This window comes from Phyllostomus hastatus, unplaced genomic scaffold (assembly GCF_019186645.2).
Source record: "Phyllostomus hastatus isolate PE091 unplaced genomic scaffold, TTU_PhHast_1.1 phas_contig_159, whole genome shotgun sequence".
NCBI classification, from domain to species: Eukaryota; Metazoa; Chordata; class Mammalia; order Chiroptera; family Phyllostomidae; genus Phyllostomus; species Phyllostomus hastatus.
This window is the reverse complement of record NW_025333640.1, coordinates 593,590-608,262: the sequence shown is the minus strand read 5'-3', so window position 1 is coordinate 608,262 and position 14,673 is coordinate 593,590. Positions and strand designations below refer to the sequence as shown.

The window sequence follows — 14,673 nt, the reverse complement described above, 5'->3', positions numbered from 1 at the left end:
GACACACAGGCGACTTGGGCATGAATACCTGAGAGTTAGCTGGGTAAGGAGGAGTGGCTGATGGAGCAGAACTCTTGCAGTTAGTGAAGAGTTGAAGCATTTGATGACGACGGCCTTTGGAGAGTGTTTTGGCTCCTGGGACCTTTCAGGGAACCATCATTTCCCTTCCTTCCAGGAACTTCTTAATGCCTTGGCCAGGATTCATCCTGCTCACAGAGTTGTTGCTCACCCACCTTGCTCTTCGTCCCCCACAAAACCTTGAGTGCCAGGGAGAGAAGGAGATGAAAATTTAAAATGCAAAAATCCTCCCTTCAACAGCCTCTCTGGCTCCTCCCTACGCAAAGTGTGGTCCATAGATTAGTGTCACCTCCTTGGAAAAGCAAGCTCTCCGGCCCCACTCTGGTTAGCAGAACCAGAACTTGCATTTTAACAGCATCCCCAGGGACTTTGTGTGGTGCCCCTGAGTGAATGTTCTAGAATATGCTAGAATAGCCCATTTGCTGGTAGCCAGATGGAAACATCTTGAGTTTCCCTGTGTGTCTAAGGTAATTAAATAAAGCTGAGACCTCACAATAGAGAGTTTTCTTTCTACAACACCAAGCTGCACTGGGTGAGTTCCTTCACCTGGATGGTCTCACGTGCCTCCACTGGGGGGAGAAGGGACTCAGGATGAACACTGCATGGTTCTTAAGTTTCATAAACATGAGATGAAATGACTTTGCCCTTTTATAATTCAAATAATTTATGGTATCCAAAAATACAGATCCATTCTCTGAAGTGATATGATTGACAACCTACAAGTGTGCCCTTTCCCCGAACATCAAAATAGTTGAAAAAATTGAAAAACTTTAAAGTAAAAATATTAGAACCTAAAACATTATTCTACATTTAAAATTTTGATTAATCTCCAAACCAGACTTCATTAAAATATGACTTCTTTTGGTTTGAAAGGAAGCAGAATCATCAATATTTTCAGAATCAAGTTCTAGAAAAAAATTAATTATTCAAAATATATTTAAAAAGTGATGGTAAGTTCATTTTGACCCAGCGTAGGACAGATCTTGGACTCGAATATTTTATTTATCATGGATTTTCTTCTGTTGATCTCCACTTTTAAAATGTGGCGTTGACACCAGCCAGCAAAGCAGGCAGCTCTGGCAGCTGGAAAGGACCAGGGAACAGACTTTCCCCTGGAGCCTCCAGGAGGAACAAAGCCCGCACCACACCTTTATTTTACCCAGAGACCCGTCTTAGACTTCTGGTATCCATAACTGTAATAAACATGGTTGAAGCCAAAAGTAAAATAAAATAAAATGCTGTGTTGACAGAGCATTTATGCAAATTACTTTGGTTTTGGTTCCCCCTTAGATTCTGTGTCTCAGGCCAGAGCTTCCCTCCCTTCACCCTAGTGCTGGTTCTCTTCATGACCTTGTGGGGGAAGATTACAGCGTGTTTTTGGGGAAATGGGACAACCTCCTTGGCACTCCTTGCTGACAAACATTTAGTTATAGGAATAACCATAGTCACATAGGTCTGTCGGTTCGGGGAAAGTCGTGATGTGACAGTGCTGGGTGTCTCAGCCCACGTAGGAAGTGTCCCGAGGGTCGCCTGCAGCAGGCATGCCTGTGTGATTTTCAGATCTCTATGTCTCCCACTTGTCACATTGAGAACAGCTTCCCAGCTCATTTTCAACTGCTTCAGACCTTCATTTTATTCCCTGATGGTTGCAGGGTGATCTCTGGTCCGCGCATGTCGTAGTGTGTTTTTGAGTTTGCATCGTTTCCCACTTTTCAGTACTGTAGACAAAATATTGTAACAAACATCTTTGAGATACATTTTATTAAACATTCTATTTAAATGCTTCTGAAATTACCTAATAGTTACCAGTGGGAGGAAGCTTACATGTCTTAGTATCTGCTTAAAAAGACATAATTGCACAAAAGCTGTCAAACTGTCAGAAAAGTAAGCCATTAGGAATATAGTAATTTGGAGAGAACCTGAGGTCTGTCTACTCATAGAAAAGCTTTGCATTGTGGGTTCTCAATGTCTGGCTGCCTCCTTGTCTTAACGTTTCTGTTCCATGGTACCTAAAGTCATCAGTCCTTCACGGTAATACTCGGCACAGCAGACTGTATTCAGAAGTCTCTGTGCTTTGTCCCCGGCTCTGCCCTGAGTTCTGCGACTGATGTGTCCTGCATGCCCAGGACCTAGCAGGAGACCGGCTTCACCGACTGACTCCATGATATTTGTTAAGTGGCTGTGTCAAATAAAGAAAGTCAGAAGAGGAAGCTGCTCCCGGCGTTCTAACCCCTGAAGGACGAGTCTTGGCTTTACAAATGCAGTCGTTGTCACTTGGTGACAGGGATGCTTCCTGAGAAGTGTGTCATGGGGCGGTTTTGTCATGCGAACACCCCCACAAACCTGGGTGCCCTGTGCCCACCCTGTCCCTGAGGTGTGTAGCTGACCCCCACATCGATCCTATGCAGCACATGGCTGTTCTGGCTTGCCTCTGCAGAGTCACCCCAATACCCTTTTGTTTAAGTTTCACTGACAACACTATAGTAACTTCATCACAAATGGGATTTCTGAAGTGGCACGAGGCTTTTCAGGTCAGGTTCCCTGAAAGCAGAGCTGAGACGAGGATTTCGGTGCTCGTGACTGACTGAAGTGCTGCTTCACGGAGGGAGAGTGATGACACAGAGCGTGGGGTCGGAGGAGCACCTGGGTGCTTCCTGACCCCACGGTCCCACGGTGGGCTCAGAAGCATGAAGTGTACCTCAGCACCAGTCCCATGCTCCGGCGAGGGGACTGACCTTTTTAATTCTCCTGTCAGTCAGTTATTGGCTGTGCGGTGCCCTCATGGTTGGGAGGTGTTAACCTCCTGTTCAGCTGAGCAGTTTTCTGGAGAAGGGACCACTGGCCCCAGTAGGCAATAGGGAAGGACATCAATAATACCGACTGCTTTGTCCCATCTCCATAACCATCAAGTATGAAAAAAGTCTTATTAATCACTTAGATACTTGTTTGAAGCTCATTGTAAAGGCATTTTGAACTGCATTTAGAAAGTGTTTCCAATGATGCTGCAAACTTCTCAAGACATTCGGGTGAAGCCTTGCTCTTTAAAACACCTGAGAGCTTGTTTACCACTTGGCTTTATTGAACCTAGAATGCAGTGGCTTTTATTTTTGCAAGTATACCTTTAATAAAGTACTTTCATCTTTTAAAAAGTGTAAAGAACATCTGGAGACATTTCTCGCACTGCTCCTGGGAAGAGCATGCTTCTGTTTTGGAGTTCTGGGGTGTACCACACCGAGGGGTGCTTGCCGTTTCCCCCGAATATGACATCGGTTCATAGTCAACATTTGCTGTGTCCCACTTCTGTGACTTGACTTCATGAGTGGCACCCAATATTGATAAATTTGCCCACTGTACGTGCTGTTTGAAACTCTGAAGCTGCATCTGTCAGTGCTACAAATAGGGGTTGGCGCAGTTTGCATAGTGAGCTTTTTGACCTCAGGATCTTGGATTGTATTTCTTCTTCTTCCCTATTTCTCAGAAAATCCCACTACAGGAGTTTGTGGGTGTTGCTGAGGTAGCTTCTGGGTTCTGCTCAGGATGTCTCTCTGCCACTTTTCCCTACTTCCTTATCCAAGTCCCTCACATGCCTCCCCCAGATATCTGCCCAGATCAGCACAGTGATCTCTATCCATGGCCAGGTCACGTCCACCGAAGGCTGGTACTGGGCCATCATTCAGGTGACAGAAAGTCCATAACTATGGACTTTCTTGGCCTCTGGGGATCCTGACCTGCGCTTTAAGCAACAGGTTGGCTCCCCAGCATGGGGCTTGTCTCCCGGGCGCAGGGCTGTTTAACTTGGGCACAGAGTCTTCTCTGACTCAAAAACACCACAGCCCCATCTCTCATCCTATCTGTTCATTTCAGGGCCCTCCAAGTAGCCACTTAGGTCTGCTGGATGGACTGTCCATCCTCCTGTGTTCTCTGTCTTTTCCTTCCAGTAAGGATCTTCTCTGCACCTCCATGCGTATTAACTCACACAAGTTTTTGAGGTGTTACAAGGGTATATCCCAGTCATTGGCCAGAAGAGTCCCATTCTATGTCTGGTCCAGCCCAGTCACCCTGCGTCATGTACACAGGAAAGCGCAGGAGGCTTGGGGATGTTAAGAAACAAGAAATTGGCACAAAGTCCTTTATTCGTCCTACGAATGTTAAGTATCCACTCTCTAGGAAGTGGCTATATTAGGCAAGATGTACATTGCATTTCTGTCATGAAACTTATTCTGATGATGGGGCAGACCCAATACACAAGTGAATGAATATCTAAGTGGGCAGGCTGTCTTCTGTGGACCCCTCCAAATCCATGCAGGTGCCTGCCTAGGATGCTGCCATCTCTGAGTATAACTATGGACTTTCTTGGCCTCTGGTTTCCAGAGGTATGGGCCAATGGGAAACACCAACAGGATATCAGAAAGAGGAAAGAGAGTGAGGTTAGTGTATTTGTTCTCTTAGCTCTTTCCTTGAGGGTCCCCATGGGCGTTCCTTGTCTGTTGCTTCAATGATGGCCTCAGCTCCATGATCTGGTGCTCCAAGTCTTGACAATGACAATTTCTTACTCCTTGTCCATTCCCATGTTTTCTCAATAGCATTGCATGTAATTCCTAAACATCTTCAGCCTACCCTGTGATTTTATTTCTGCACAACATGAAAAGAAAATTTAGAAAGCTTCAGTTATGAAGTTTTGGGGATTAATACATATTTTTTTGCATGAATTACAACTTGACTGTTGTGATAACACATGATTGCCACAGAGACAAAACAAAAGCCAACATTGTCTGGGTTTTATGGAAAATAATGTCTATCAGAGTCCATGGGTAAAGAGTAGGATTTTGCCCAAATCCAAACGGGTTGACCAGGTTTCCTGTTTAAACCTGTATGGGAGCAATAATTTATTTATTATTTCTTTATTTTTTATTAAGAGAGAGTCACTAACATAAAATTCATTTTAACCATGTTAAAATGTACAATCCAGTGGCTTTTAGGATAGTCAAAATATGCAGCTTTGTGGAGCCATATTTTATTTATTTTACATTAAATTTACTGAGGGAACATCGGTTAATAACATTGTGTAATTCTCAGTGTACTGGATTGTAATTCGACACCTGTGCACTGTATTTCCTGCTTCCTCCCGGACGTCCAGTCTCTTTCCACCACTGTGTATTCGACCTCTTCCCCACTTCACCCTCCCCCCGCCCTCTTTCCCGGCTGGTGACCACCATTATTGTCTGTCCCTAGGAGTTTGCTTTTGCTTGTTTTGTTCGCTACTTTTTATTTTACATTCCACGTATGAGTGAAATCATACAGTTCTCGTCCTTACCCATCTAACCTTTCACTTAGCATGGTACTCACAAGGTCCATCCATGCTGTGGCAAATGGCAGTATTTAGTCTTTTTATGGCTGAGTAGTATTCCACCGTATACATGTATCGCATCTCCTTCATCCGTTTATCGGACAGTGGACACTTAGATTGCTTCTGTGTCTTGCTTCCATGAACAACTGAGCGATGTGGAAGTTCCATTCTTACATTCTTAGCTTTCTGAGAAATTTCCATACTGTTTCTCAGAGTGGCTGCACTAATTTACATTCAGTGGGTTATGTCTTAAACCACCTCAGATACCCAGTACTCTTGGCTGGAAAGTTCTGTTTTAAACAAAAGTGACTGTGTTTCTTAGGACAAATTTCACTCGATTTCCCTCGAGCCAGCAGGTGAGAAAGAACATTGTTCATTCCGAGCTGCTCCCCAGGACTTTCGGCATCAAGTCCAGGTCGCCATTCTGATAGGACGCAAGCCCTGGGCTCTGTGGATGCTTGCGCCGACAGGATGCAACACCTCTGCCACGTTTTCAGCCACCCCTCCTGTGAAATACCACCGTTTCAAGGCACGGGAAGTTAGTTTGCTGAGAAACAATGATTAAATGACTGTCAAAGAAGGAAGTGGCATCGACGTTTTGTGTTGAGTTCCACAGTTTGGTGAAGGATGATTTGTTTTCGTTGAAATGTGGCTTCCTCTTTTTTACAGCTAATAAAAAAGGGTTGGCTTCTGGTTAGAATGAATAGAGCTGGTTATAATGCTAGGCTGTATATTAGTTGTTGACTTTGCAAGAAGCAGCTGGTCCAGAAAAGTGGGTTAAATGAAGATACTATTTATATAGGTGTGGGCAGATAAAACCCAATTCCAATGTGTGTGTGTGGGGGAGGGGCGCGCTGGTTTTATACCAGCAAGCAATTCTCCAACACCAGCTAGGTGTCCTATAATTCAATTAAGTTCTGACACCATCTACCTGGAGACAATGTCAGATCCCACATTTTAAGAGCTCAGTCCCACAAGACTGTCCCCTGTCCCCCACTCCAGATGCCAATCCCAAGTCCAGGTTGTCACGTGAACTGACATACTGGCTGTGGACTGGAGGTTCCCAGGACTCCCCCCTTGAGTTCTATTGATTTGCTAGAGTGGCCCACAAAACTCAGAGAAACACGTTATTTATTAGATCACCAGTTTATTAAGAACGGATGTCACCAGGAACCGCCAGACGGAAAGGGTGTGGAACTCCCATGTCGTCTGCAGGCACCGCTCTTCCCCAGTCTCCATGTGTTCAGGACCCAGAAGCTTTCCGAACCCTGTCCCGTTGGGTGTTTCCTATGGAGGCAACATTACAGACTTGACTGGTTAAATCATTGGACATTGATGATTGCTTCAACCCCTAGTCCCTGCCCCTCTGGGGAAATGGTTGGTTCCACTGGCGACCAGCACGCATCCTCTGGGGCTTTCCAAAAGTCACCTCATTAATGTAAACTCAGTTGTGGTGGAAAGGGACCAACCGTTCTAATGAAAGGTGCTCCCATCACTCTTATTGCTCAGGAAATTCCAAGGACTTTAGGAGCTCTGTGCCAGGAACAGATTAAGACCCATGATATATTTCTTATTATAAATCACAATCTCACAGCAGGGCTGAGGATGGTGGGTACCCTGCAAGTAGCAGTGGTGGGTGGGAAAGCTCTGATCAATTGTTGGCTTAAAGGGGCAGGAGAGGGAGCAGTTATAGAAACCTGGAAAGGCCTTAGCCTGTGACAGATGAATCTGATCACCTGGGAAAATAAATATCCCCATCGCAGGAGGGTCCTGATGGTGCAGCACCTGCAGGGCAACCTCCCAGTGCACAGAGCAGGGTAGAGGAGAGTGGACAGCAGTTTCTTTGACACCTGCCCAAAGTGAGTTGTTACATGCTTGATGCAGTTTGAGAGGGGGCCACACCTCTCTTCCTCAAACTGTGCATCTTCTCCCTGGTCTGTGAACCCACTGGAACCCCGTGATGGTGACAGCCTGCTGCTCCACCGAGGGAAGGTGAGACAGGTAAGTAGGAATAAAAGAGGAAGATCATCAAGAGATTCTCTTGTCTGATGGCTTCTAATTTGGTTAGTTTTTATTTGTTCGTTGGCTCATGGGCCACTCCACTACTTGTATGTATCCCTCTTTGTGGCTTTGCATTAAAAATCTCCAAGAGAGACCTAATCTGGATGGATTGGTCAGTCAACATCCATGAGAGAACAGCTCTAAGGTAGATGTCTCTGCTGGGCCACCTCCTGGGTCCAATCGGCTGTGATTGGGAGTTGAAGTCATGTGGTACCATGCCTACAACATGTGTGTGAAGTTCTTCCAGCCTACTTTGTCAACTGAAAAATCATATCGACTAGGTGTTTTGTCACTGAAACAGGATTTGCTCAGGAAAAAGAGAGGGTTGCAACGAGGTGCATGCAGACAGGGAAAGCCCAGTGCACGCTCTGGCCTGTGAGCCGGGGTGGAGGGGTATCTGTGGAAGGGACAATACAATTCAGGGATGGAGAAGCTAGACCCAGAGAGCTTCATTATAAACATGGGGTTTCCCCCTTTTTCCTGTAGGTTTCTTTTGGTTGCTTGGTGAGAATTTTCATAAGCCCCATCCTTTCCCATAGACCTGCCTGACGTTATGTTTGCTCAAAGTCCTAGTTAGTCTTTGTTGACTTTGTGAAGTATATCAGTTAAGTTTGGCTGTGTAACAAATCACCCCCAAATTTCTTTTGCCTTAAACAACAGCTGTTTTATTGTATTCATGATTTTGTGGGTTGGCTGGACGTTTCTTCTGGTCTAGGCTAGCTTGGCTGGTCTCTGATGGGCCCTGCCCTTCATTTTTGGGCAGTGGGTGGGTCAGATGGTGGCTGGATGATCTAGCGTGGCCTCCCTCCTATGTTTCATGGCTGGCCGGTTGGCCACCAGAGTGATGGATTATTGACTAGTGAGACTTGTTTCTCTTCCACGTGGCCGCTCCTCCACCAGAGTCTAGCTCAGGCACGTTCACACAGTGATCTCAGGGCTTCAAGTGTGGCAAAGAGGGTGAGCCCCAATGCACAAGCACTTTTCAAACCTCTGCTTGCATTATGTTAGTTGTTTCTCTGGCCAAAGCCAGCCCCCTGGCCAAGTTTGGAGCCAGCATGGTAGGACTGCCCATGAAGAAGGGGCATTCTGGTGTCTGTTTGTGCAAATCATCTGTCACATGCAGAATTCGGTTGTGAGCACATGAAATGCTCAGAATTCCAGGGACTGTTGGTTCTGGCATTTCAGTTAACATCCAGACAATTTTCACTGAAGCTCAGATGATAAGGGTAGGCTTAAACCCTCTTCCCTTTGCCATACAAAAGAAACATTTTGAGTATCACATGCAGCCTATAATTTGAATCTGACATGGAGGGGCTGAGGGCCAGCCCACCTAGACGGCTATATCCAGGAGATAATGTAAATATTTTAGCACATCGGTTCTCATTTATAAAAAGAAAAGAAAACTGGAAAAGGAAGATAGTCGTGTTAGAGATAACAAGGCAAGGCTTCATAACCGTAATAAAAGCAAGGCAAGGTATAAATCACAGTTTGAGGGGGGCCACACCTCTGCTCCCCCGACTGCGTGTTTTCTCCCTGGTCTGTGACCCACAGAACCCTGTGGTGGTGACAGCCTGCTGCTCCGCAGGGGAAGGTGTGTGTTTGGATTTCTCAAAGTAGGGGGTATTTGCCGTATTTTTGCTGGGTCTTACAAAGATTCTTCTACTATGAATGAGAAAAAAATTTCAGGTCCTGTGCTAATGGGGCTAGTCAAGAATTTTACATGCCAGGCAGGTGAGCGCGATCATGTTGAGTGACTCCACCTCAAAAGACCAAGGACATGGGCGTGTTGCCCCTGCAGAGTGGTACCCTGAGATGGAGCATGACAAAAGGAGACTGGGTAATACATAGATAGACTAACTCTCCACCTGCTCTGGTCCTCAAGTCTCTCATCAGGAAGTCGACCAACTCATCTCATCCACGCAAAGCCGCATCCATTTCCTTGGTGTAGGTGGAAGTTGGAGATGCTCTCCATTGCTCATTTCCCCATTGGACACCATCACCATTTCCAAGTTCATTTTCTGAGACACTTTAGTATGGTCCACCCTCGTCTACCTAATGGTCCCTGCATTATGCAAACTGCCCCTGCCAACACCCCACCAGCCTGCTCCACCCACAAGGCTCCTTGAGAAACTGGAGCTACAGATAAAAAGCCATGTACTTCCTTTTTCTCTTTGCTCTGGCTTAGAAGCTGGCAGACTGGGTGAGAAGCGAGGGATCTTCATCTTGGGGGTAAGTAGGAACTGTTTAGTGTTTTTTCCCATAGAAAATAAAAAAAATGTTTCATGTGTGATCTTGGGTCTAGAAAAATATTCTGGCACTGGAAAAAAACTCAAGGAGACCTCATTACATGTCCTGTGGCTTTACTTCTTGAAAGCTGCTTTGGGGCAGGTGTCTCACGTCCACTTGCCCACTTCTGCTTGGGTGAGGAGTGCCTGCTAGAGGGTGGTGTGCAGCAGCCTAAATGCTTTAATACACTGCAAAGAGGTGGGGAGTTGCATATTACAGAGCTTAAGGGAAACTAAATAAGAATGGCACAGGAGTGCAAGCACAGAGTCTGGAGCAGATGTAGCAGATTTCCCATTTGCTATTAAAAATGAGAAAACAAGATCTAAGAGTATGAGTGAGTTTCTTGAGGCTCCACAGTGAATTACCAAGCCTGCTCACATGCCACACACCTCACCGCCATCAAAACACCAGCACAGTTAGTGCCAGGCTCACAGGGAAAGGGTTGTCTATTTTGTTTATGGCCCAAGTATGTACAGATTGGTGTTTTTTCGACCAGATTCTTGGGACATAATGGTGGGGGATGGGGTCACGAAACTGATTTAGTGGGTACCAACCAGCATTTGAAAAGGTGCAAAAGGGCTGTTATATCGAAAGCTGTATATAGTCAACATTGATTTGTGAAACCTGGTTCGGTTCTCTTTCTTTCTCCCTCTATCTCTCTGGAGCAAAATGTATTTCTTATAGTGGGTTATGGCCAAAATTCTCTGCAAATCAGCCTTGGCACATATGTGAAGTCAGCCAGACACAGAAAGACAAAGACTGTGTGATTGCACTTGTATGTGGAAGCTACAGTAGTCACACTCACAGAAGCAGAGAGAAGAGCAGTGGGTGCTAGGGGCTGGGAGGAGAGAAACATGGGAGGATGGTCAAAGGGGCAAAGTATCAATTATGGAAGATGAACAAGTTCTGGAGATCTGTGCAGCATAGTTCCCACAGCTCGCAACACTCGATTGTGTGGTTAAAATTAGCTAAGAATGTACATATATGTCACATGTTCTTACTACACACACACACACACACACACACACACACCCTGATCACAAAGTGGTCAGGGGGACACACTTTGGGAGGTGATGGGTATGTTTATGGCCTTGATGGTAGTGACGGTTTCACGAGTGTATACTTTTCTTCAAATTCATTGAAATGTGTATGAAAAATGTTTCATGCGTGATCTTGGGTGTATTTCTTGAGAGAAATGTGTATATTAAACATGCACAACTTTTTATGTGCCAATCATACCTAAGTAAAGTGGTTTAAAAAACAAACAAATCCACATCAGCATCACTAGCGGTCTCAGCTGTTTTTGAAAACATTATCACCTCTTTCACACAAAATATTCACCTTATTTAAACTGGTTTCAAATGAGACCTCAAAAAAGAATCGTCCTTATCTAGCCACGGTTTCTTTATGCTGGGAGTTTCCATGGCGTATTTTAGAGTAGGTTTTTGGAAGGAAGGAGAAACATGCGTCAAAAAGGGAAACAAATGTTGAGAGAAGAGAAGCCATATAGGAAGTGATGGAGTGTAACTCCTTGAAGATCAGACAGGGTTTGATGAGTTTTAGTCACTCAGTATGCACACCAGCTCTGCATTTAGGGAGACGGTGGATTTGGATGTCTTAAAATTTTTTATATTTATTTATTTTTAGAGAGGGAAGGGAGGGAGAAAGAGAGAGAGAGAGAGAGAGAGAGAGAGGGAGAGAAATATCAATGTGTGGTTGCTGGGGGTCATGGCCTGCAACCCATGTATGTACCCTGTCTGGGAATCGAACCTGCGACACTTTGGTTTGCAGCCCGCGCTCAATCCACTGAGCAACGCCAGCCAGGGCTATGATCATCTTTTCAAGGGCCTGTCCTTGAGGTGATGTCCTAGACACAGAATTGGTGGGTCAGAAGAGGGGCATAAATTAAAGGGTTTTGGTGAATATCAGCCACCTGGCTTCTAAACTCTGTGTCTATCAGAAACTGATTTCCACGGGGCTTGTTCCTTCCAGGAGCCCTTGCCACGTCCTGCTGGAGAGCATCTGTGACTGTCCCTGGTGTCTTGCGCTATGGGAAGCAGGTGTCTGCCCCTGCTGTCAGGTGAGTGGGACAAAGTGATGTGGACCCTACTCGTGGCGTCCAAGTCATTATGGATGAAATGGAGACATTCACATGGACTACGGAGTCCTGTGGAGGAAAAGGGACAGCATGGCTTTTCTCTAAGGGGAGCAAATACCTCTGCCCTTGCTCCAATGAGATTTTATTGTCTTCCAGGGCACCTTACAAGAAGGTCCTCATTAACTATGCACAGGCTTGCTTTAAGTGGTTACCTTTTACAGAAAACAAAGGGGCCAATGCTGCTAATCACTTCACAGAAGAGGGATATTTGCAAATGAAAAGACAAAAGTAGTTGAACTGATTACACTGTCCTTGGAAGATTTAGGGTGGATTTTAGGAAGTTGCTTTGCAGTAAATGTCCTCAATTCAGGGTGAGGGAGTTTTAGCAAAAAGCAAGACTCATAGCGGCCTAGGTACATTGCAGGCCTGATTCCCCACGGGAGAATCTATCCGTGGGTGTGGGTCCTGTGCATCTCCCAGTGGGAGCTGGGCTCGTGCCACGCAGAGCGGCCTCCCACAACAAAGGATTTCTCACTCTTCTCCCCATGACCCCATGGCCTGTTGCTTCCCCAAATTTGGCACTTTCTCCAGAAATGGCTGTGTTTTGAGTCTCTTAGCTGATCTTTTCCAAAGCAGAACTGAGACAAAGACTTGGGTGTAAACGGATCCCAGAGGCACAGGAAGGGAGGAGAGGAGGTTGGAGAGGCAAGGTGGAGCAAATGAAGAACATGTTAATGAGGGTTCCTGCCAGGGTAACTGTCATTTAATCCTGTTGGGGACCCTTCAGGAGGCTTTATGTAATGTGCCTTTGAAGGGCCAAGGGTCTGAGCTGTTCACCCTTCAGTCCCCATCCCACTGCTTGACGACCACGCCTAGTGTCACTCCCAAACATCTCTGGCTTGTTGCCCCAAGGGCTGAAGGGAAATGCCCTCTTACAGAGAGAAACTGTAAGTTATCTGCATGCATAGGAGCCCCTCTGGGGTAGGATCAGGGGACACTTCAAGCATCTGCTGCACTGATGGCCACGCCTGGAGTAAGCTTAGCACAGTACAGTGGCGGGACCTACACGCCCTTGGGCTCAGGGCTTCAGGGTCTTTGGGGTAGTGAAGAACACCATGGGACAAGCCAAACGCAGGCGAGAGGTTCTGAAAGAAGATCTAAGCAAGCACATGAAGTCCAATATTCTATGTCAGGAGTGAGCAATTTTTCTTTCTGCCAAGGGCCAGACAATGACTATCCTCAGTTTTGTGGGCCATTTGGTCTCCGTCCTAATGTTATAGAACAACAGTGGGCCAAGGGGAGCCGATGGCAATATACTATTACCTGAAAGGGACCCCCCAGGTTCGTTATGTCTGCCGCCAGAGGAAAGATGTCTCTCAATGCCAGAGATTAGTGAAAAGGAAAGGAAAATATTTATTTAATGCTATACAAACTTAAAGTAGTGACCTAATGTCTTCATCAAAATCCCAAAGTCCCTTAAAACACCCACAAACACACACAGCCCTTCCTTCCCCCTTTGCCCAGTCTGGGGTACCGTATCTCAGGAAAAGAAATAGAAGTCTGTGGCTCAGGTAGCCCGGTTCTTCTCAGTAATCCATCTCGGCTGGTAGGCCTCCCTCAGTTCCCGGCACCATCAGCTGTGTTGCCAGGATCTCTGCTAAAGCCGGGTGGCAGTTCCCCCTTCTAAAGCTGCAGGGGTCCCCACTCAGCAAAAGCCGTGTGGTTCTCTCTCCACTGCCCCAGCCAAGTGGTCCTCTTGGCACAATGGCTGCGTGAAGTCCCCACTCTGCCAAAGCCGCGTGGTTCTACCTTACATGTCCACAGCTGCATGGCTCTCTTGCAGGCATTGTAACTCAGGGGACCTGCCCCCAGTTACATCTTGGTGGAGAAGTCACTTCCATTCCACCCCCCCCCCCACAAAGCATGGCCACAGCTACACAGCTATTTAACATATCTATGTAACCAGTTAGAGGTTATAGATATGGTAAATGACCACACCAGAGGTTAGCTGCAAAGCTGTTGCTGTGCAAAACAGCTCTCAATGGCCCTGCTCCATGTGTCCCTTCCCCCAACCCACACCTGTGGGGGCGGTGGTAAGAACATCCTAATATTTCCTGAACACCCTGAGTTCTGGATCCCATTCCAAATCCCTATTTGGGGCCCCACTCTTGGCTGCACCCTGTTACACTAACTCTTCAACTCTGCGTCGTCACAAAAGCAGCCACAGACCTTGCCTGAGCCTTGTTCCCAGAGAACCTGATTTACAAACACAGAACTTTGAATTTCATATAATTTTCATGTGCTGTGAAATATTCTTCTAGATTTTTTTAAAATTAAAAAACCATAAAAACCATTCTTGGCACAAAAACAGACAGTGGTCTGAATATGGCCTAAGGGCTACAGTTTGCTCACTGGGAATCAAATAATATTTATTTTTGTTAAAACAGCATTCACAGGGAAATTGCTGATGTTTGGACAGTTTTGATGTACAGAAGTGGCCGCATCACAGGAGTCAGCCTTGTAGCATCCAGCAAACTCGAGAACGAATATCGGAGACTTTCAGGGTATCAAAGATATTACTTTATTGGCCAAGTTTAACCTGCGCAGGGGCGAACTCTCAAAGTGTCCAGCGACACAGTGCCCGCAAGGAGCTGCAAACGAGAGCCGCGCCGAGCGCTTACAACTACGTTCTTATATATGGGTGGTCAAGCAAGCGTTATACAGAAGTAGACATGGCAGTTAGTAATTCGCTTACAAAGACCGCGCGCGGGAATTTCAAACCAAGCATTCTTGCATAAGGCGG

At 46.0% G+C, this 14,673-nt stretch overlaps 1 protein-coding gene across 1 annotated transcript in view; it reads left to right on the top strand.

The window, feature by feature from the left end:
• The first annotated feature begins 9,671 nt into the window (after positions 1-9,671).
• The window catches only part of LOC123813826 (adhesion G protein-coupled receptor E4-like), a 43,870-nt gene continuing 38,868 nt past the window's right edge, over positions 9,672-14,673 (top strand). The window contains exons 1-2 of the mRNA XM_045831221.1: positions 9,672-9,715; positions 11,765-11,852. Of these exons, the coding sequence (XP_045687177.1) occupies positions 11,822-11,852 (31 nt within the window). The 5' untranslated portion in view covers positions 9,672-9,715; positions 11,765-11,821. The remainder of the gene's footprint in view (positions 9,716-11,764; positions 11,853-14,673) is intronic.